General features: G+C 33.8%; 1 protein-coding gene across 1 annotated transcript in view; it reads right to left on the bottom strand.

The window, feature by feature from the left end:
- The window catches only part of LOC128998908 (cell adhesion molecule Dscam2-like), a 327,459-nt gene that overhangs the window by 117,522 nt on the left and 192,735 nt on the right, over positions 1-17,202 (bottom strand). The window contains exon 2 of the mRNA XM_054425264.1: positions 15,040-15,354. Within this exon, the coding sequence (XP_054281239.1) occupies positions 15,040-15,354 (315 nt within the window). The remainder of the gene's footprint in view (positions 1-15,039; positions 15,355-17,202) is intronic.

Below are 17,202 nucleotides of genomic sequence, written 5' to 3'. Positions count from 1 at the left end.
CGAAAATGACATTATCTACTCAAATCCATGTACAGGTAATTGAGAAATCGCTGTATTAAGTTTAAAAGCATGGTCATTTTTGAAAAACATAAAATAATTTTTTGGTAAGCTAATTTTTAGACATGGAACCTTTTATATGCACCATCACACATTAATTACTTTGTACTTACACCAAAAATTTTTGTCACACTGAGTACCAATCACCCTGTATACTCAGAAGAGTATTTTAATAGCTTTCAAAACTACAACTTCACAAAATGGTGATAAAAATTTCATTAACTCCCTAAAAGATATTCTACGATGTCACACTATCTGAGACACGTCTTAAACACTCTTCAACTACAGCTCAAACAATAATTATCTGGAAAGGATGCAAGGAGATGAAGATCTGTTCAAAGGCTAGGATTCTCATTATACCCAGGAACTTCGCGTCAATTCAATGTCCTCCACTAAATACAAGTTTTGCCGCGCTGCACTTTCAAAAAAAGGTAAATTATAAGAAACACAAAACCTCAAATAATTTCGAATTTAAATCTACATGTTCGAGATTTTAACAAATAAAGTAATGTTATCGAATTTTGAAACACAGATTGGGACTTGTAGTGTAATGACACCTATATATTTGTGCACATTCTTTGACCCCCCATCCCAAAAAAACTTTATGAAGTCAATCAAACTCACTAATCTGAAATCGTATATTGTGGCTTCGAGCTCTTCCACCCCGTAAATCACGTTAAGCTATGTTATTTATTTAAAGGTGTATTTACTCTTTGCTAGACATCGATTTTATAAATAAAAACCCCACGTTTCTCTTTTGGTGTTTGCAACTACAATATACATTAGTTTTATATTTTAAATATTTTATCCTATTTAAGTTTACTGTTCAAGGTAAAATTATAAATCGTCAGTATTTTTATCGTGAAGGACAACACTGTAGTTCCCAAAACTACTCGTTCACTAGTGCAAGTCCATAGTAACATGACTGAAGAACATCCCCGACTTGAACTTCCAGGTTAAAGCTGTAGGAAAACCAGAGTTAGGAAAGCCCACTAATATTTAAACCCCGTATTAAACTAAACATTACATATTCACCGCTACACTAATATATTTTAAGTATTAAAATCATATAGCCTAACAAAAATATGAACAATGTTTTAAAACAAACATTTTGAATTCCTATTTTCATATTGTAGTATTTCATAAAACATTAAAACAATTAAATGAAACAATGTAATATTCTGAGTGGTCTTTGCAGCAGTATTAGGTTTAAATGAACTCAGGGGCAGAATTGCTAAGGCAAAGCGCTCATCCTACTCATTCAATGCGGATCTCAGGTCAACTCGAGCGCCGCACTGCTGGCAAATTGAATCAAAACTATCTACAGCATTCTCTGGCGTAGGGTTGGTTTTGTCAGGGGTAAATTCTTCACAGCTGTATCAATGCTTACAGTTCAGGACGTTATATTGGCGTATTAAAACAATGATTTCAATAATAAAATACATTTTCTGATTGTTAAACCTTTTTGAATATTAATCAACCTAATTTTAATTATTAAACCTAATTTTAACCTCAAGGCATATGAATATTTTCATATATTTTGCGCAACGTAATAATTCTCACTTAATCTTGTTGTACTCGTAAATTTAAGTGTATCGTATTTAGTGTAAGAAAAAGAATTCTTTAACAATGTTTAAAGATTACTACACACAGGCAATCTGTGTCAATGTAATTATTACCTATAAAGTGTCATTAATTAATTGTTTTGTTAATGTAACCAATTATTGTTCTTAAGAGGATTAAATATTTATTTATTTTATTAATTTGGGAAATCCATAGGATTCTTTGTTTGATGTCCATTGTTGGTGATGGTGAGTTAATGTTGTTCAAAGGTTTATTTCGGACATTTTCCATCACGAATGTAAAAAACAATACACAACGTTTCGGGATCTGGAATCTGATCCCGTCCTCAGGTGAAAAAAACTTAACCAACACATTACAACTAACACACAAACGCCCAACCTAAGTTGGAATACACTACAGAGGGTAGTAGTCAACAACATACAAATACATAGGTTATAGTAGTATGTTTTCTGTGCTGCAATGTAGATACTGCCTTTATGCTTAGTGATGTACATCACGTACTGCCTTTTTGCTTAGCATTATTGGTACAAATGAGGAACTAAAAGCAGTTTCTACCAGCTGATATTATATTGTTGTGTTTGTGTTTTCACTGTTGTTTGTACATAAGAAAATGGCTTGTAGTAGTTATATAGATACTGCTTTTTAGCTTAGGGTCCTATTAGCACTACAGTAATAGCTACTTCCCTATAGAGAGGTGAAATTCGCTAAAAATATTGTTTAATTTTTTGATTTGTTAAGTCATTTAAGTCGGTTATGTAATAATAATGGTGTTATACTGGTATTAAACTCATAAAAGGGGTTAAATATACTGTATATCGGACAGACAAAAATAAAAACCATATCCAGCTAATCGTACAAGAGTAACTGTAAATCTGTAATGGAGTATGTTTAATAAATGACTGAATAAAACCCAGTACAACTAAATGTGGGCAATTGTAAAATACTGTAGCAACTGCAGATTATAAGAAAATCCAAACGTTTAAAATATGACTTTTGCAACCCAACTGTTGCTAATGTGTACATAAGAAGATAGCAGTAAGCTAGAAAGCCAGTTTATTTCCCTTCTTCATTAGGTACACATTTAACTTACAATAATAGCATTTATACGAGCATTTAATGTTGAAAATAATGAATGTCCACAATAAATTTCAGCAACAACAAACTCATAATAACATCTGTTCGCCAGCATTGTTGCGACGCGTTAGTCACTGGGATCGTGGAACAACGTGCCCGCGCCGGCGACCCGTCTAAAACTACAACCATAGACTATAGAGTAAACCATTACATATTCTATAGTCTGTGCTACAACGCTCAAGACTCTAGTTTAACAATGTAATTTATAGTTTTTGCTGTTAAATACTCTAGGTAAAAACATTCGTATTTATCCCATTTCATAGTAATACTCTCTCAATGTTATTAATCCGAATGTACATCATGCATAAATACAATCATTTCTTATAATATAGCATAATTAAAGTTAACATTTCTTAAATCATAGTACGAGCGCAGTATTATGATATTCACAATTCAATAATGGTATTCACAAAATTAGGAACTGAGCTAAATATTACATTGAATTTAGTAACTATACTACTTTGAATTTAGTAACTATTGGTGAAAATAATACTACTTATGACTGTTGATTACTTCCGTAATTGAATTGTAACGAAAATATATTTTTCGTGTCGAGCTATTTAGCTATTTTTATGTTATATTAATTTAAATAGTATATAATACATACATAGGCTACATAATTGATATTCCATAAATAATACAATAAATAATATTATAATGCAATGTATTGTAGCGCATTAAAACGTTGGCTAATAAACTAACCAAAAACCTATTTCATTGTCAGCTGATCAGCAAGTCCTCTACTCGTATGACGTGCTCGTTTCTTATTGGTCCATTGTTGTCTTGTAACTGTCGTTGAACTGTACGATGTATTTCATGTTACTACTCGTAGTATTCGTAGTAGCCTTGTAGTGAATGTTAGTATCTGTATCACGTTGTATTTGTAAGTGTGTATTAGTGGACATTTAGTTAAAAGTGTAAGTGTCAAGTGACTTATTCAGTGATAATATTTATGCAGATTTTCCTGTGACGACATGCATCTTTGTTCTGGAGACTAATTGCAGTATTAATTCTGGTATGTATTTTCAATTATTCAGCATTATAAAACAAGCTTAAATTTTCTGCAAAAATTTAACCAAAGTTGATTACGCAAAAGTCTACTTGTTATTTTATGATAATATCCTAGTCTAGCGTACATTAGAATGATTAAATAATGGCTCTATCATTCATATGGCTTATTTTGTTTTAGAAAATGACCAATTAGGTTTTCGCTGAATCAGTGCTTTATTTAGGCCTACTAAAACTGAATGAAGAGTTGATAAACGGTACTTCTAATGATAAAATTGATATTCTTGCTAAGTTCACAAACTTTTGAAACTATATATTTTCAACCTTTGGGTACAGTTTCTTAACTGGGCTATGCTAATATCGATTGAAACTATCGAATTGAAAATATTGATTAATAATCGATAGTTTTAAATATATTTATTATCAAATTAAACTATCTTAACCTAACCTAACCAACCAATTGCTGATGGTGAAAAAATCGCATGAAGGTTTACTAATCCAATCGATAGTTTCAACCGATATTAGCATCTATCCCAGTTAAGAAACTGTACCCTAAGTTTTTCGTAAAATATTAACATAGTTATTTTTATTTGACCTTCATAGTCATAATCGTAAAAAAGATAGTCCTGATAAAATTTTAGTTTTATTAAATTTAGGGATAATTAGCTTTCATTTTGGCCCTATTTATCATCTCTAACTTGATAGGTCTGTATTACCATTGATTGCTGCCGTTATGATGTAAATAAATAAATAATTAATCTTAGCCTAACAATAATAAAACACATTTTGAAGGGCAGTGTATTTAAATTGTGACTAAGCCTTGAGTTAATCAATTTCCAATTACGATGGAGTTTAGAATTGAATATAGCATAGCCCAAACAATGATGTACCTTAGATAAGCTTTTAAAGCTTATTTAAACACATAAATAGTAAAAACTACTTTGTTCTCAGGTTAGTGGTTGCAGTCGTACTAAAGGTAAGAATTTATATCTTTGAGTGTTTGAGGTGTTAAATAATTTCTTGTATCCAGGCTTCGGTTAGGTTTACTATATGAATACGTTCTACCGGTTCGAAGTACCTTATAGAAACATAAATCTAATTAAGTTACTAGTATTTCAACCGCGTGAAGGGAAGAAGTGTTAGTCAGTTGGTGTTGTTGGCCAGTTAACTAAAATATCAACAGAAAGAAGACTATCGAGAAACGCAATTTTATATATTTCCCAACAACACGCCGATGTCGATATGTTGTTTGAATCGACGCTGACAGTTTTTAGTCGACGAAATTAACATTTCTTGTGCCTACGTAATTGTAAGCAACATTATATTCTCTTGTTATGCCTGATCATTATGCCTAAACAGTTATGTCGTACATGTTTCTTGGGAATTGTATACGTTATTCCATTTTTTGTGCCTTGTGTCTTGCTAATAAAAGTCCAATATGATGTGAACACCTTCATCAAGCTGCATAGAGATTAATTTACCATAAGCAATCGATTAACATTAATTAATCCTTCTATCGTACAGGTTTATTAAAGGGGAAATAAATATAGTAGGCAAGTCACCAATATGGAATTAATATTTATAAATCAAGACAGTAAAATGTACAATTCGTGTAAAATAAATCCAAAACCAAATTAATTTTGAAAAAGAATGCATATTTAGATTAGCTATTAACCTTTTGAAGTTTTGGTTTTGACTTACTTTTTTGGTGGTAAAGTGAAATAAAAAAGATATTTTTCACATGTGTTTGGCTAAATCATGGGCATACGTATTAGAGGAGGTTATACATGGGTCCATTGGTATATTAGTTTTGGAAACAAAAAAGAAGTGTAGGCCATACCATGATAAATAGCTGGGAGCTTTAAGTAACATAGCTGTAAAGATATAAAGGTTTCTTAAATAAGCATTGGAGGGTACCCAAAGCGAAATTCATATAGATGCCTTTGTTCACACCATATCGGTCAAATTTCAGCTGAAGCCAACCAAAGGTAGGAAGCATTTAATTTTGTTTGTCTTAGATTTACGTGCTTTAATTTAGTCTGGATACATGGAAATATATCAGCCAACATTAATTCTATGAATAGGCTTTAGGCCTACTATTTCTTAGTACTTGGTAATGGTTAAAGAGTGACTTGAAATACAATTTAAATTAATAAATGATGTAAAGATATAACAATGTTATACTTTTCTTAACTTCAGAACAGTGAATAGTGTGAAAAGAGTTTGATAGCTGCAAAGTTTAGTTGATATTAAATTAAGAAACCTACTGTGACTTCTGCATCGTTACTAAGAAAACAGGTTGATTTAGTTACACTGTTTTTTGTCTGGTTTAGTAGATATAATAATTTTCATATGTTTAGGCTGGTATCTTGGCCTTAGTAATAAGGGTTATTCTATAATTTTTTATATTATTAATTTACTATTAAATCTTTGAAAGGCTCCGTAGTATTTTTTAAATTGTTTACTTTTAGTTTGTCAGGATATTAACTCAGTTTACTAACGTACTAAGGTACATATTACCAATTTAAAACTGGGCCTTCAATATATATTGTAGTCAACTATATATTATTTATAGGTGTTCCTACAGAGATTAAACTAAATGCGTTTGTTTGAATATTTTATTAAGAAGTAATGCATTTTCGAGGATATACATTATTTTGATCAGACTCTCTCTTCTTGAAAATACCCCTACAGTTAGTAGGTACATAGAACCTTGATAACAAGACTCTCGTGGAGATCGTAAAATAAGACTTGTTATCAAGGTTGACTTCTTATCGAGGTTTGTAATAACAAGTGATTAGGGGTAAAATAATTTTAATGGGATTTGAAAATGACACTTGTTATCAAGGGCGACTTGCCATCGAGGGTATTATTATCAAGGTTCCACTAACTAATCTCTATGGCTACACCTTCATAGGTATTATAGGTTAGTCACGTTAAGTTAAGTATTAGAGGTGGCCTGTATCAGATGGGTAGGGGATAATCTATTATGTTTTCCACTTATGTTAACATTTCTTAACGATGATTGTTCTGGAGAGTCTCTCAATACAAGGTTCTTATTTTACTATAACAGCACAAAATGTTTACTTCCGGAGTCATTTTTTATATTTGGGAGTAGCACTAGAATACCTTTCGGGAAGCAGCAGAACTATTATACCCTGCATGTGCTTTTTTATTTGTAAATATAAATTACTCTTATCTATTGGAAGAGTGTTATGTAATATCCGTAAAAAGTTAGGAAGTCTTTGGAAAGTACTATGTCTAGCACCACCTTCCACAGTGGGTATCGTGCTTTGTGACTTTTTTAAATTTATAAACTGGCATTAGAAGGGTTAAATATTGTAGAAATGATTCCGCCCACCTCTACCATATTTTTCCCGTGTGGAGTTGCCAGTCTCCTACCGGGCGCCTCCCCAGGTGGCGGATAGGGGAAGGCTCGTCAGACATGGCGGGTACTGGGAATGGACTCCCAGGGTGGACCAAAGCTAGCACAGTGTAGATCGTGTCAATTACACTGGCCAGTGGGATGCGTGTGTGCGAAATAACACTTCTTCCATCGTCACTTCTGTTATTTTGCACGACCATCTCATCAACTAATTACCTATAAATGAATGTACACTAGCGTATAGTGTGATTCTCAATGTTGTTGGGAACCTATCCATCATTCAACCCACACACGCCATCCTAATTGACACGATCTATACAATTTTGTTTCAATTTTAAACTCAAGGTACCAAACATAACAGGAATAATTTTTACTTTCTCCCCCTATACCACCATACATAGTATATGGAGAAAGTATTGTTTTCGTCAAAAGTTTCAATTTTGAGTTTTGAGTGGATACATCCGTTTTGGGTACCCCTGGACCCAAAAAAGTGGCTTTCAAAGTGATGTCTGTGTGCGTGTGTGTGTGTGTGTGTGTTTGTTTGTTTTTCTTTGAGTGTGGATGTGTATAGAGCTACAGACAACACCTGTAGTCCGATTTTGATGAAATTTGGTATTTAGGTACTAATCCATGGTATCACCAGGCATTTTTTTATTTTTTTTATTTAAATTTTTAATGGGAATTTTCCCATAAAACCCCATAAAATAACGGAAAATCTGATTTTCTCGAAAATGGCAAGAACGATTTTGATAAGTATTTAGTATGTAATAGTCTTTTAGATTTTAAACAAAATGGTGCAAATCCCATATCTGTAAAAATTACGGTTCAAAGTTATTGTAAGTTATAAAAAAATCCCATAAAATTACAAAAAATCGGATTTTGGGGAAAATCCTGGTTTTGATTAAAATTAATGTGTTATGGTCTTTATAATTCTAAAAATAATAATGCAACCCCCATTACTGTTACAATTACCCTTCAAAAGGTATTGCAACTTTTGTGATTTTTCCTACAAAATTATCATAGTTACTCCCACCGCTTACCCAGGATAAAGTGTGTTGACAAGCATATGGGGCTTCAAAAGACAAAAAGACATTTTACTGCAGTAAATTAAACGTTGACAAACTCAACAAATTGAAACAAAAAACAAAATCCAACAAAAATTTAATACTACTAAACTACAGTAAATGACCTGCACAAATGATAACGAGTTAAAGAACAATTACCTTTTTACTATAGAAAATAATAAAATAAAAGATTTAGAACTAATTTACTTATCACTAATTTACAAATTTATTGGATGTTGGTATTGTTTTCAGTACTAAGAACTGAGGTTATATTACAGTTCTTTTTAGTTATGCTAAATCCACCTGAAGCATTGTGCTGAGAGATTCTTTTTAAATTAAATCTGGTTCTAATTTATCTTTAATTGAAATGGGATTTCTGCTGAGATAGTCTGGTAGTGTAAGTATTTTTTCCAGATTTTTTGTGTATTTCCAGGTTATAATCGGCAATATGTAAGGCTACCTTTAAAGTTTTTATAAAACTGTATTGCAGAATGATCCGTACAAATGTGACTTTTTCTTCTAAGGCAATATTCTCTCCATCTATTCAAGGCTGTTACTAAAGCATACAATTCCTTTTCACTTACACTTAAGGAAAGCTGTGTGGGTTTTAGTTTTCTACTGAAGTATTGCATGGGGTTTTCCTTTTTGGTCTGAGGGTCATAGTTGCAAAGAATTGCACCAATTGCGTAATTGCTTGCGTCTGTGTAGATCCTTGTTTCTAAGTTTGGATCAGTGAGCTGATATGGTGCTATAGTTAATATAGTTTTTAGTTTATTGAAGGCGTTCTCACATTCTTGTGTGCATTTAAATTGCTTAATGTTGTTCAGATTTGTTAGTGGTTCGGCTACATCAGCGAAATTTTGAATGTGTGCTCTAAAAAAATTAAAAGCACATAAAGCTGATCGTACTTGTTTTATGGTCTAGGGTCTTTCAATTTTAGTGATGGCGTCAATATTCCTTTGGAGTGGTTTGATTCCGTTTTTTGTTATTTTATGGCCTAATATTTCAAATTTTTCAGACATGAACTGAGATTTGCTGGTGTTGAATTTTATGTTGAGCTTATCTAACTCAAGTAAGATTGTTTCAATGTTGTATAGTTGCGATTTGAATGAATTTCCTAGAATTGCTAAGTCATCAATTTAGCTTAAAACTTTTGAGAATAGATGTTTTGAGAGGCTCTTGTTTATTACTCCTTTGAAATATTACTGTACTGTTGCATAGCCCTTGGGGTAATACTTTATATTGATATATACCTTTTTCAGAAACGACAGTCAAAATATGCCTGTCTCTAGGATCAACTTCAATTTGAAAAAAAATTAATTCTTGACATCATCTTGCTGAAGTGCATGCCTGATAAAGATGCTAATAAATCAGATAAGATAATATGATAAGATGCGTTGTTCATTTAGTTGATCTATTTACGCAAAATAGATGTACTTTGATTTAAATTGGTCTGTATTATTTTTGCATAAGTTTTGTCTCTCCTCTCAAGCATATAGTTTTGATGTTTTGTATTTGTTTAGGAATATAATATTTTAGACGTGGCGACCTTTTTTTGTGTTTATCTCATAATAAATCAATCAGTAAGATTGTATTTGTAATGTCGAATTTTTTTGGCTAGGTATATCAGATGGATTGGCTTATTTTCCGAAATAATAGCACAAAACTCATAAGATTATTTTAAGACGTTGCTTTGTAAAAAAGTGAAGGTTATTAATTAACAAAGTAGTAGTGGCTGTAATTAGGGCATGATAAGGTAAACAAAATAACCTTAATATAATAACTGAAAAGTCATGACTTGAGAGTCAATTATGGGGAATAAATAAGAAAATATGTTATATTTTTGTTGTTAAAGCTATTCACTTCAACAAACTATTATCCAGAATGAAAATACAATCGCACACATTCTAAAATGCAACTAAACGTATACATAGCACAGCATCTTCAATGCGTCAAGGTGGTTCAGTATGCATACGGCAGGATCTCAAATTTAATCAGCCATTCCGAGGGACTGGCCCAGAGAGAAATTTGCTTCATGTATGTAATCTATTCACGTGCGTTGGGTAGGTAAATCTTCATTTAAGTTTATTCTGTGAAAAAAATGTCATATCTATACTGCCTGCTACTAACGATGTTTAATTTTTATTTGAAATATTAAGATTTCGATAAAATGATGAGGTTTTCACACAACTATTGTCGATATACAAATGGTGAGAGTGTTCAGTTTTCCCATTAGATAAATCATGCGAATAACAATCCAACAATGGATCATCAGGAGAGGGTTTGTTAGAGTACTCAACACAAGTACAACTTCATGTCCAATTATCCCTCAGCGATTCGGCTTCTCCTAATCTCCAGTCCCCGAAACTCGGTCGTTAGTAATTGCCTCAGCCGCTGGCAATTTATCGCAAAGATGTTTTATGTTGCGAGTTGACATGTACAAACTGCCGAATATAATGGGCATTCGTCATCGGTAGGATTCACGTAGAAATGAACATTTGCAATACAATCTGTTCTTTCGTAATTTTTATTTAACGTATGTTCTCAACGAAAATTTCTTAGTTTGGTAAAATTTCCTAAATCAAGAACTTAAGAAAAGTGGCTTCACCAGGTTTGGTCATTTTCAGCTTCGAAGTGTAAATAAACTGGTTCTACCTTGATTTTAATGTCCAGACTTCACTTTACTTGGTTTAGCCTTGTCCTGCTTTATTTGCACAATTAACTGTGTCCAAACTTAATACGTTCACATCAAAGCTAAATGCATCGTAACTATTGTTTAACTGCGATATATTGTTATCTGAATACTGAATAGGGTTTATGTCTAAGGGGAAGTGAACTGGTCAAGTGTTCTGGGTTCAAATCCCACCAATCACTAAAGTGTATTGTGATCACTATCACTGCCGATCACTATCGGCCACTGCCGACCAATCTATGCCTGAAGTCGGCAGTAACGTGTAAAACGGTTCCAGGCTAGAGTATAACGTCATATCAAAATACCCCCGCCGCAGCAAACCTGCCAACTAAGCGAATTTCCATTTGTCTGAAATGATTTTCAATTAAATCTATTTAAATAACATTAGGTTTAATGAGTAACTAGGTTTAATGCTACAAGGGGACTAATAAAGTGTGTTTTAGTAAAATATTAATAGCTTAGTATAAAATAATTAAAATTGCCAAGTTTGATCAAAATATATCCATAAACAAGCAAACTATAACATTTTACAATATTCTCCATATAAGAATAACATGGGAATTTTAAATTTTAAATTTTTTCAATTTTCTCCGTTACTAATAAGCGTACAAAAACACTAAGTTCTAGAGAGAAAATGGGAAATTTTGTGTTTTGAGGGTCATAAATGAGAAAAACAAATTTTTACCCCGTTAAACCCCCCGTAAAACCCCGTTCCCATGGTTCGATCATGCTGGTTCGCGAACTCATTCAAGTTTATCCGGCCTTACACCTTTAAACAAAATTTAAAGGGAAATTTGCTAAAATAAACCTATAAATTCTTTTCGAGACTTAGAGTCTATGTGAACGAAACCTGCAACGAAAAAAGACTGTTTCCCACCAGTCCTGTTATGACAAAGGTTTAATCTGTGAAATAGCATTTATGTTTTTTAAAGAATAAGCTGATATATTGCTATTATTAACTTTTTAAAAAGATTTGTCTAGTCAATATGAGGTAGCGGGACATTGTTACACATACCAATGTTAATTTGGAAAGATTCATAACTCGTAAATAATTTCTTTAAAAACATATAAAAAGCTTCTGCTAAAAGAGTGAAATATGAAAATTGTTATTTCTTAGGAATTCAATCGTAATTATATGATAAAGATGTAAGAATATAGGATATAACTGAACCATATAGGCTATTGATACTGCTATCTAATAAATATTTGGAAAACTCTTTTGTTTGGAACAAGGGTTTGGAACGTTTCCTTCCAAAAAATCTAAACAACTCCAATCGCTTTGATGGCTGAGTTAAATAAAGTAAACGTCCCTGCAATAATATATTACGTTACTAGTCCTGAAAATAAGTGTTTACCGGACGAGTGTGGTCGTTCCTGTGCCAGACGAAGTCGAGTACAGGATTACCACAAGTCCGGTTAACACATTTTGGACGAGTGACGTACGATGGTTTACGCCATACTACTAAATCTACACAAATCCGTATATATTACCACCAACTAAAGGACTAAAAATCACTAGTCATAGTTTTTGTTTATAACTACTCAAAGCCACCCAAATACAGTATAATCAGCTGATTGGTGTCCGTTAATAGCTATTTACCTTACAAGTGTAGTAAGAGCGTTTTTACATCACGCAGGTGAATGTTGTGCAACGAGCGGAAGCGAGTTGCATAATTTACCTAAGTGATGTAAACACGCTCTTGCGTAACGTGTAACGTACAAGATTTTACCTGACCCAACAATATACAGGAGGTTACGAACAATATTTTTCATTATCCATTTAACTCATCTTCTAACAGTAACCTTCATTTACAAACAAAAACTAGGTTAGGAAAATTCTTCAAAACATAACAATAAAATTCAAGCCCACAGCTGATTTCTATAGCGTTGAACGTCGTTGGCCGTTGGCTCCATAGAGGTATATTTTTAAAGTTATGCATTCAATGTTATTTAAATGGGTTTCATTACATCACCGAGTGAGTTTTTTCAACTTTACATCACTCGAGAAGTAAGGAAGTTGTATACATCACGCTTGGGATAGGGAAGTTTAACATGGCGGGTTAGGTAAAAGTCATTACAGTACAGTAGTACGCGATGAAACCCCATTTGATTAAGCTGGCGGCAAACAGCGGTTTTCTGGACTAAATCCTTGCGTGGGAAGTTCGTCAAAATAGTGTAGTGGGGCGTAATAGTATATTACGTTACTATTCCTGAAAATAAGTGTTTGCCAGACGATTGTGGTCGTTCCCGTGCGAGACAAAGTCGAGTACGGGATTACCATATGAGTCCGGTAAACACATTTTGGACGAGTGACGTACGATAGTTTACGCCATACTACTAATTCTGTACAAATCCTTATATATTACCATAAAAGTCACTAGTCATAACCTCTTAGAGAGGTTATGTTTAGGCATTCTAATCAGAAAATGGTCTGTTGTATGTCGGATACAAAAGTATCAACGATTTTATTAAAAGAACTTTCCTATTTAATGGATAGATTTTGAATGAAGCCGAAATACAGTTGTTATAGATAATAGGCATTCAGGCATTTGATACTCATTGTTGCTATGATTTCGTTGGTATAAATGACTGAAATAGTTTGCAATGTAATATCCATCGTACACATGATCCTGTACATATCGTTAATAATTATGTACTGCTGACCTTTCCTTGTCAGCGTATTTCACTACTCGCTATTAAATAGTGTACAGTGTTTATGTTTCGGAAGAAATACCGACCAAATGAATCGGTAGTTATGTCAAGTACTTGACTGTTGGTTCGAGTGATTTTTAGACTACAACACTGGCAGAGTGAGGGCATAATTTGAACAACTAGTGTCATATTTGGAGGAGGAACATTAAAACTGCAAGTACTTTGCAATATGTCTCGCATGCAAGACAGGGTCCTACTTGAACCCTGAGAACATATGTCAAACGTTTGATTGGTTCGTATTACAAAACACACGAGTGTGATAAACGACTATATCTGATTTAACGTTAGAAATCCATTATTTCAAAAGAAAGTGTTCAAAATCCATCATAAATAATTAATTACGTCAACTAAAAAAAACTTAATATATTGCTATATTTTAAAAGCTGCATACATAATTGAAAACTTAAAGCGAATTCTCCCAAATGATTTTAAATAACTCTATTGGTACGATTAGAATCAACTTGACCTAATAAAAAAAATATTGAATAAGAAAAATACTGCTTTAACCTATGAATGAGCATTCAAATTTAAATAGACCATGTCATTCATTCATTCATTCATTCACTCAATGATTGGTACATCATATGAATGACAACATATAATATAAGAGTATAGCTTGTCATGGTGGTTCAATGGAGTCTTTTTGCTTTCATCAGAAACATTACTGAAAATGAGTAGTTTTAAAAGATTTAAAATGTGAAAATGGAATAGTTATTAATGGCAAACTAAAGAGAGTTAAGAAATATTGAATCAGAAATTCCCTAGCTATGAAGCTATTTTTGTCTAGCATTAAACACAGTCCAACAGAAAACTCTATTCAAACCCAATGAGGAAAGATGACATCCAAAAGTAATGCCAAAATGAGAAAAAACTAGGCGGTGGACTGTAACTCCAATTCGTTGATCAAATGCTTAATTCAGCTGGGCTTTCCCACTTTCTTAGCGCAGCTTTTTTAGATGCTTTGACATAGTAGGCTAGTAAGAGTTGAACTAAGATTCGGTAGCTTGATCAAAGTTTAAATTAAAACTTGAAATAACCGTTCTTTGTTGTTATTTGTTACAAGCTTTGTGCTTTGTTTTAGCGTAACAAACATGTGACACTGTTTGGTGACCCTGTGTGAAAGATGATAAAAGACGTATCCATCCATGTAACTGAAATCTTCACAGTGTATTATGGGTTTACTATTCACGACATAAAAAATAAATGCAAATTTACGAAACGCATATTTAGTTTTACTACAGTATAATATTAAGAGTTAAATAAAAAATTTTCTAAGCAGCTGCATTTTATTTTATATTGACGTGGTGGTATTTCTTCGTGTGGAACATAATACACCGTATACAGTCCTCAAATTAGACGGTGGACGTTTCACCCTTTAAATATTATGAAAGAAGAATGGTTACCTGCTTTGACCCTGATGTCCCTGCTAAGTATCCGTCCTACAGAGTTCGCCGCGGAGCAGCGGTACGTGGCGGCGTGTACGTCGTGGCGGTAGTTGCTGGGGTGGAAGGGGTAGAACAATAGCGACCCGTTGGTCAGAACCTCCACCAGCTGAGGTATTCCCATGACCGGCTTACCATCCCCCGACACCCAAGACACGGCGGGGGGCGGTGTCCCAGAGGCCGAGCAGTCTATCGTCGTCCCTGTCTCGTTGGCAAAGTCAACCCGGGAGGGTGGCTCCTTGACGAAGAACGGACCAGTGTAGGAGGCCTCCGTGCCTGTGGACAAAATAAAGAGTCTGATGAAAATCTTTGAAATAAACATCAACTCCTTCGGAGTAACATCATTTACCATTGATAACAGTTTTTAACAGTGTTTAACAGTTTTTAATATATAGCTGTCCACCAAGTCTTGGCCTGATTTAATAGCTTTGCTGTACGAAAACCATTGGAGCCTCACTATATTTATTTGCCTTGTTTTGAAGCAAATTTAATCAAGTTTTATTTAATGTAGTTGGTAACACCTAAACACAGCCGATTGACAACAATACATTTATGATTCAATACAATAACAAATCAGAAATGGTGAGTTTACAAGAGAAATAACAGTGTGTTTGTGGTTTCACGAAACCCAATCCCCTATAGCAGTTCGTCGACTTTTCATGCGAACATTTGGAAGGCCTGCTCATGATAGAAGAACCATGAGATTGTATTCGCATTTTAGGGAAGGGGGCAGTGTATGCGACAAGAAACGCACTGGACGCCCCCGCACCACTGAAGAAACGATAGATGTCGTGCACCAAACATTCCAGCTCAATCCTCGTAAGTCAATTCGTAAAGCTAGCCAAGAGTTACATAATATCCCACGTTCTACTATTAGCAAAATTTTGAAAAAGAACATAAGTTCACTGCTTATAAAATGGAGGTTGTTCAAGCTTGAGCCAAATGACTTACCCCTCCGAACTGCTTTTGCTAACCAAATGATAGATTCATTGGACATGACATTTATTTGACATTTCATGACAATTATTTGAATCGTATATGTTTTTCTGATGAAGCAACTTTCTATTTAAGTGGGAAGGTTAACACACACAAACGTAGAATTTAGAAGAGTGAAAATCCCACAGCCATGATTGAAAATGAAAGGGATAGTCCAAAACTAAATGTTTGGTGCGGTGTAATAATTTATTTAAAATTATTATTATTATTATTTAATTATTTAATTTATTTAAAAATAAATGCATGATGGAGTCATTGTACCATTTTTCTTTGCGTGATAAAATTGTGAGTTGTGAAAAGTTGTGTTTGTTTGGATATGTTGGAGTTGTATGTAGTCCCTTAATTAGAAGAACTGCAACCTATGATAATTTTCCAGCAAGACGTCACCCCGCTTCATTGGGCTAAATGTGTGAAGGATTTTTAAATCCCCACTTCCCCAGACGCTGGATCGGGCGTGATGGCCCGACGAAATGGCCCCCTCGTTCCTCCGATGTAACCGCCATGGATTTTTGTAGGGATTTGTCAAGGTCACTTTCTAATCTTCCTCGGTTCCAAATTTACAAACACTGGCACAGATATTTAGAAATGCTGTGGCGTCTGAAACCCAGGATATGATGACTAAAACCTGGGACAAACTGAAAAGACGTATAGAAGATCTGCAGGCCACTGGAGGCTCACACGTAGAGGTGTATTAAGTTTGTAAATAGTTATACAATCTTAAGAAGTTGCCTGTTATGTCTATGAATAAATCTTTATCCAACTAGCCCTCGTTTTTATACTATGTGGTTTCCTTATCAGGCCAAGACGTTGTGAACACCCTGTACATTTACACTTATATCTGGGGCTTAGACGCAACGATGACTTTTCATAGGACACACGAAAAGGTTCAGCACAAAATATGTTGGCACTCGACAAAAGATATTGACTTGGGTAAGTTTCCATAGTGGTTTGCGTCTCCAACTTCGATTCGACACGAACTTGATGCGAGACGAACGGGTCAATTCCAGCCATATCAAAAATAATTTGATGGATTTGAACCGTTTCGTGACCCCAACGTAATTATTTACCGAAGCACTCCACCTAAAAAGTGGACACGAGATTTAACAATTCATCATATATTCTTTTATT

This window comes from Macrosteles quadrilineatus, unplaced genomic scaffold (assembly GCF_028750875.1).
Source record: "Macrosteles quadrilineatus isolate MER2022 unplaced genomic scaffold, UCM_ALF_1.0 Scaffold_7__1_contigs__length_78375512, whole genome shotgun sequence".
NCBI classification, from domain to species: Eukaryota; Metazoa; Arthropoda; class Insecta; order Hemiptera; family Cicadellidae; genus Macrosteles; species Macrosteles quadrilineatus.
Note: the sequence above shows the minus strand (reverse complement) of the source record. Positions and strands in the feature narration are given on the sequence as shown.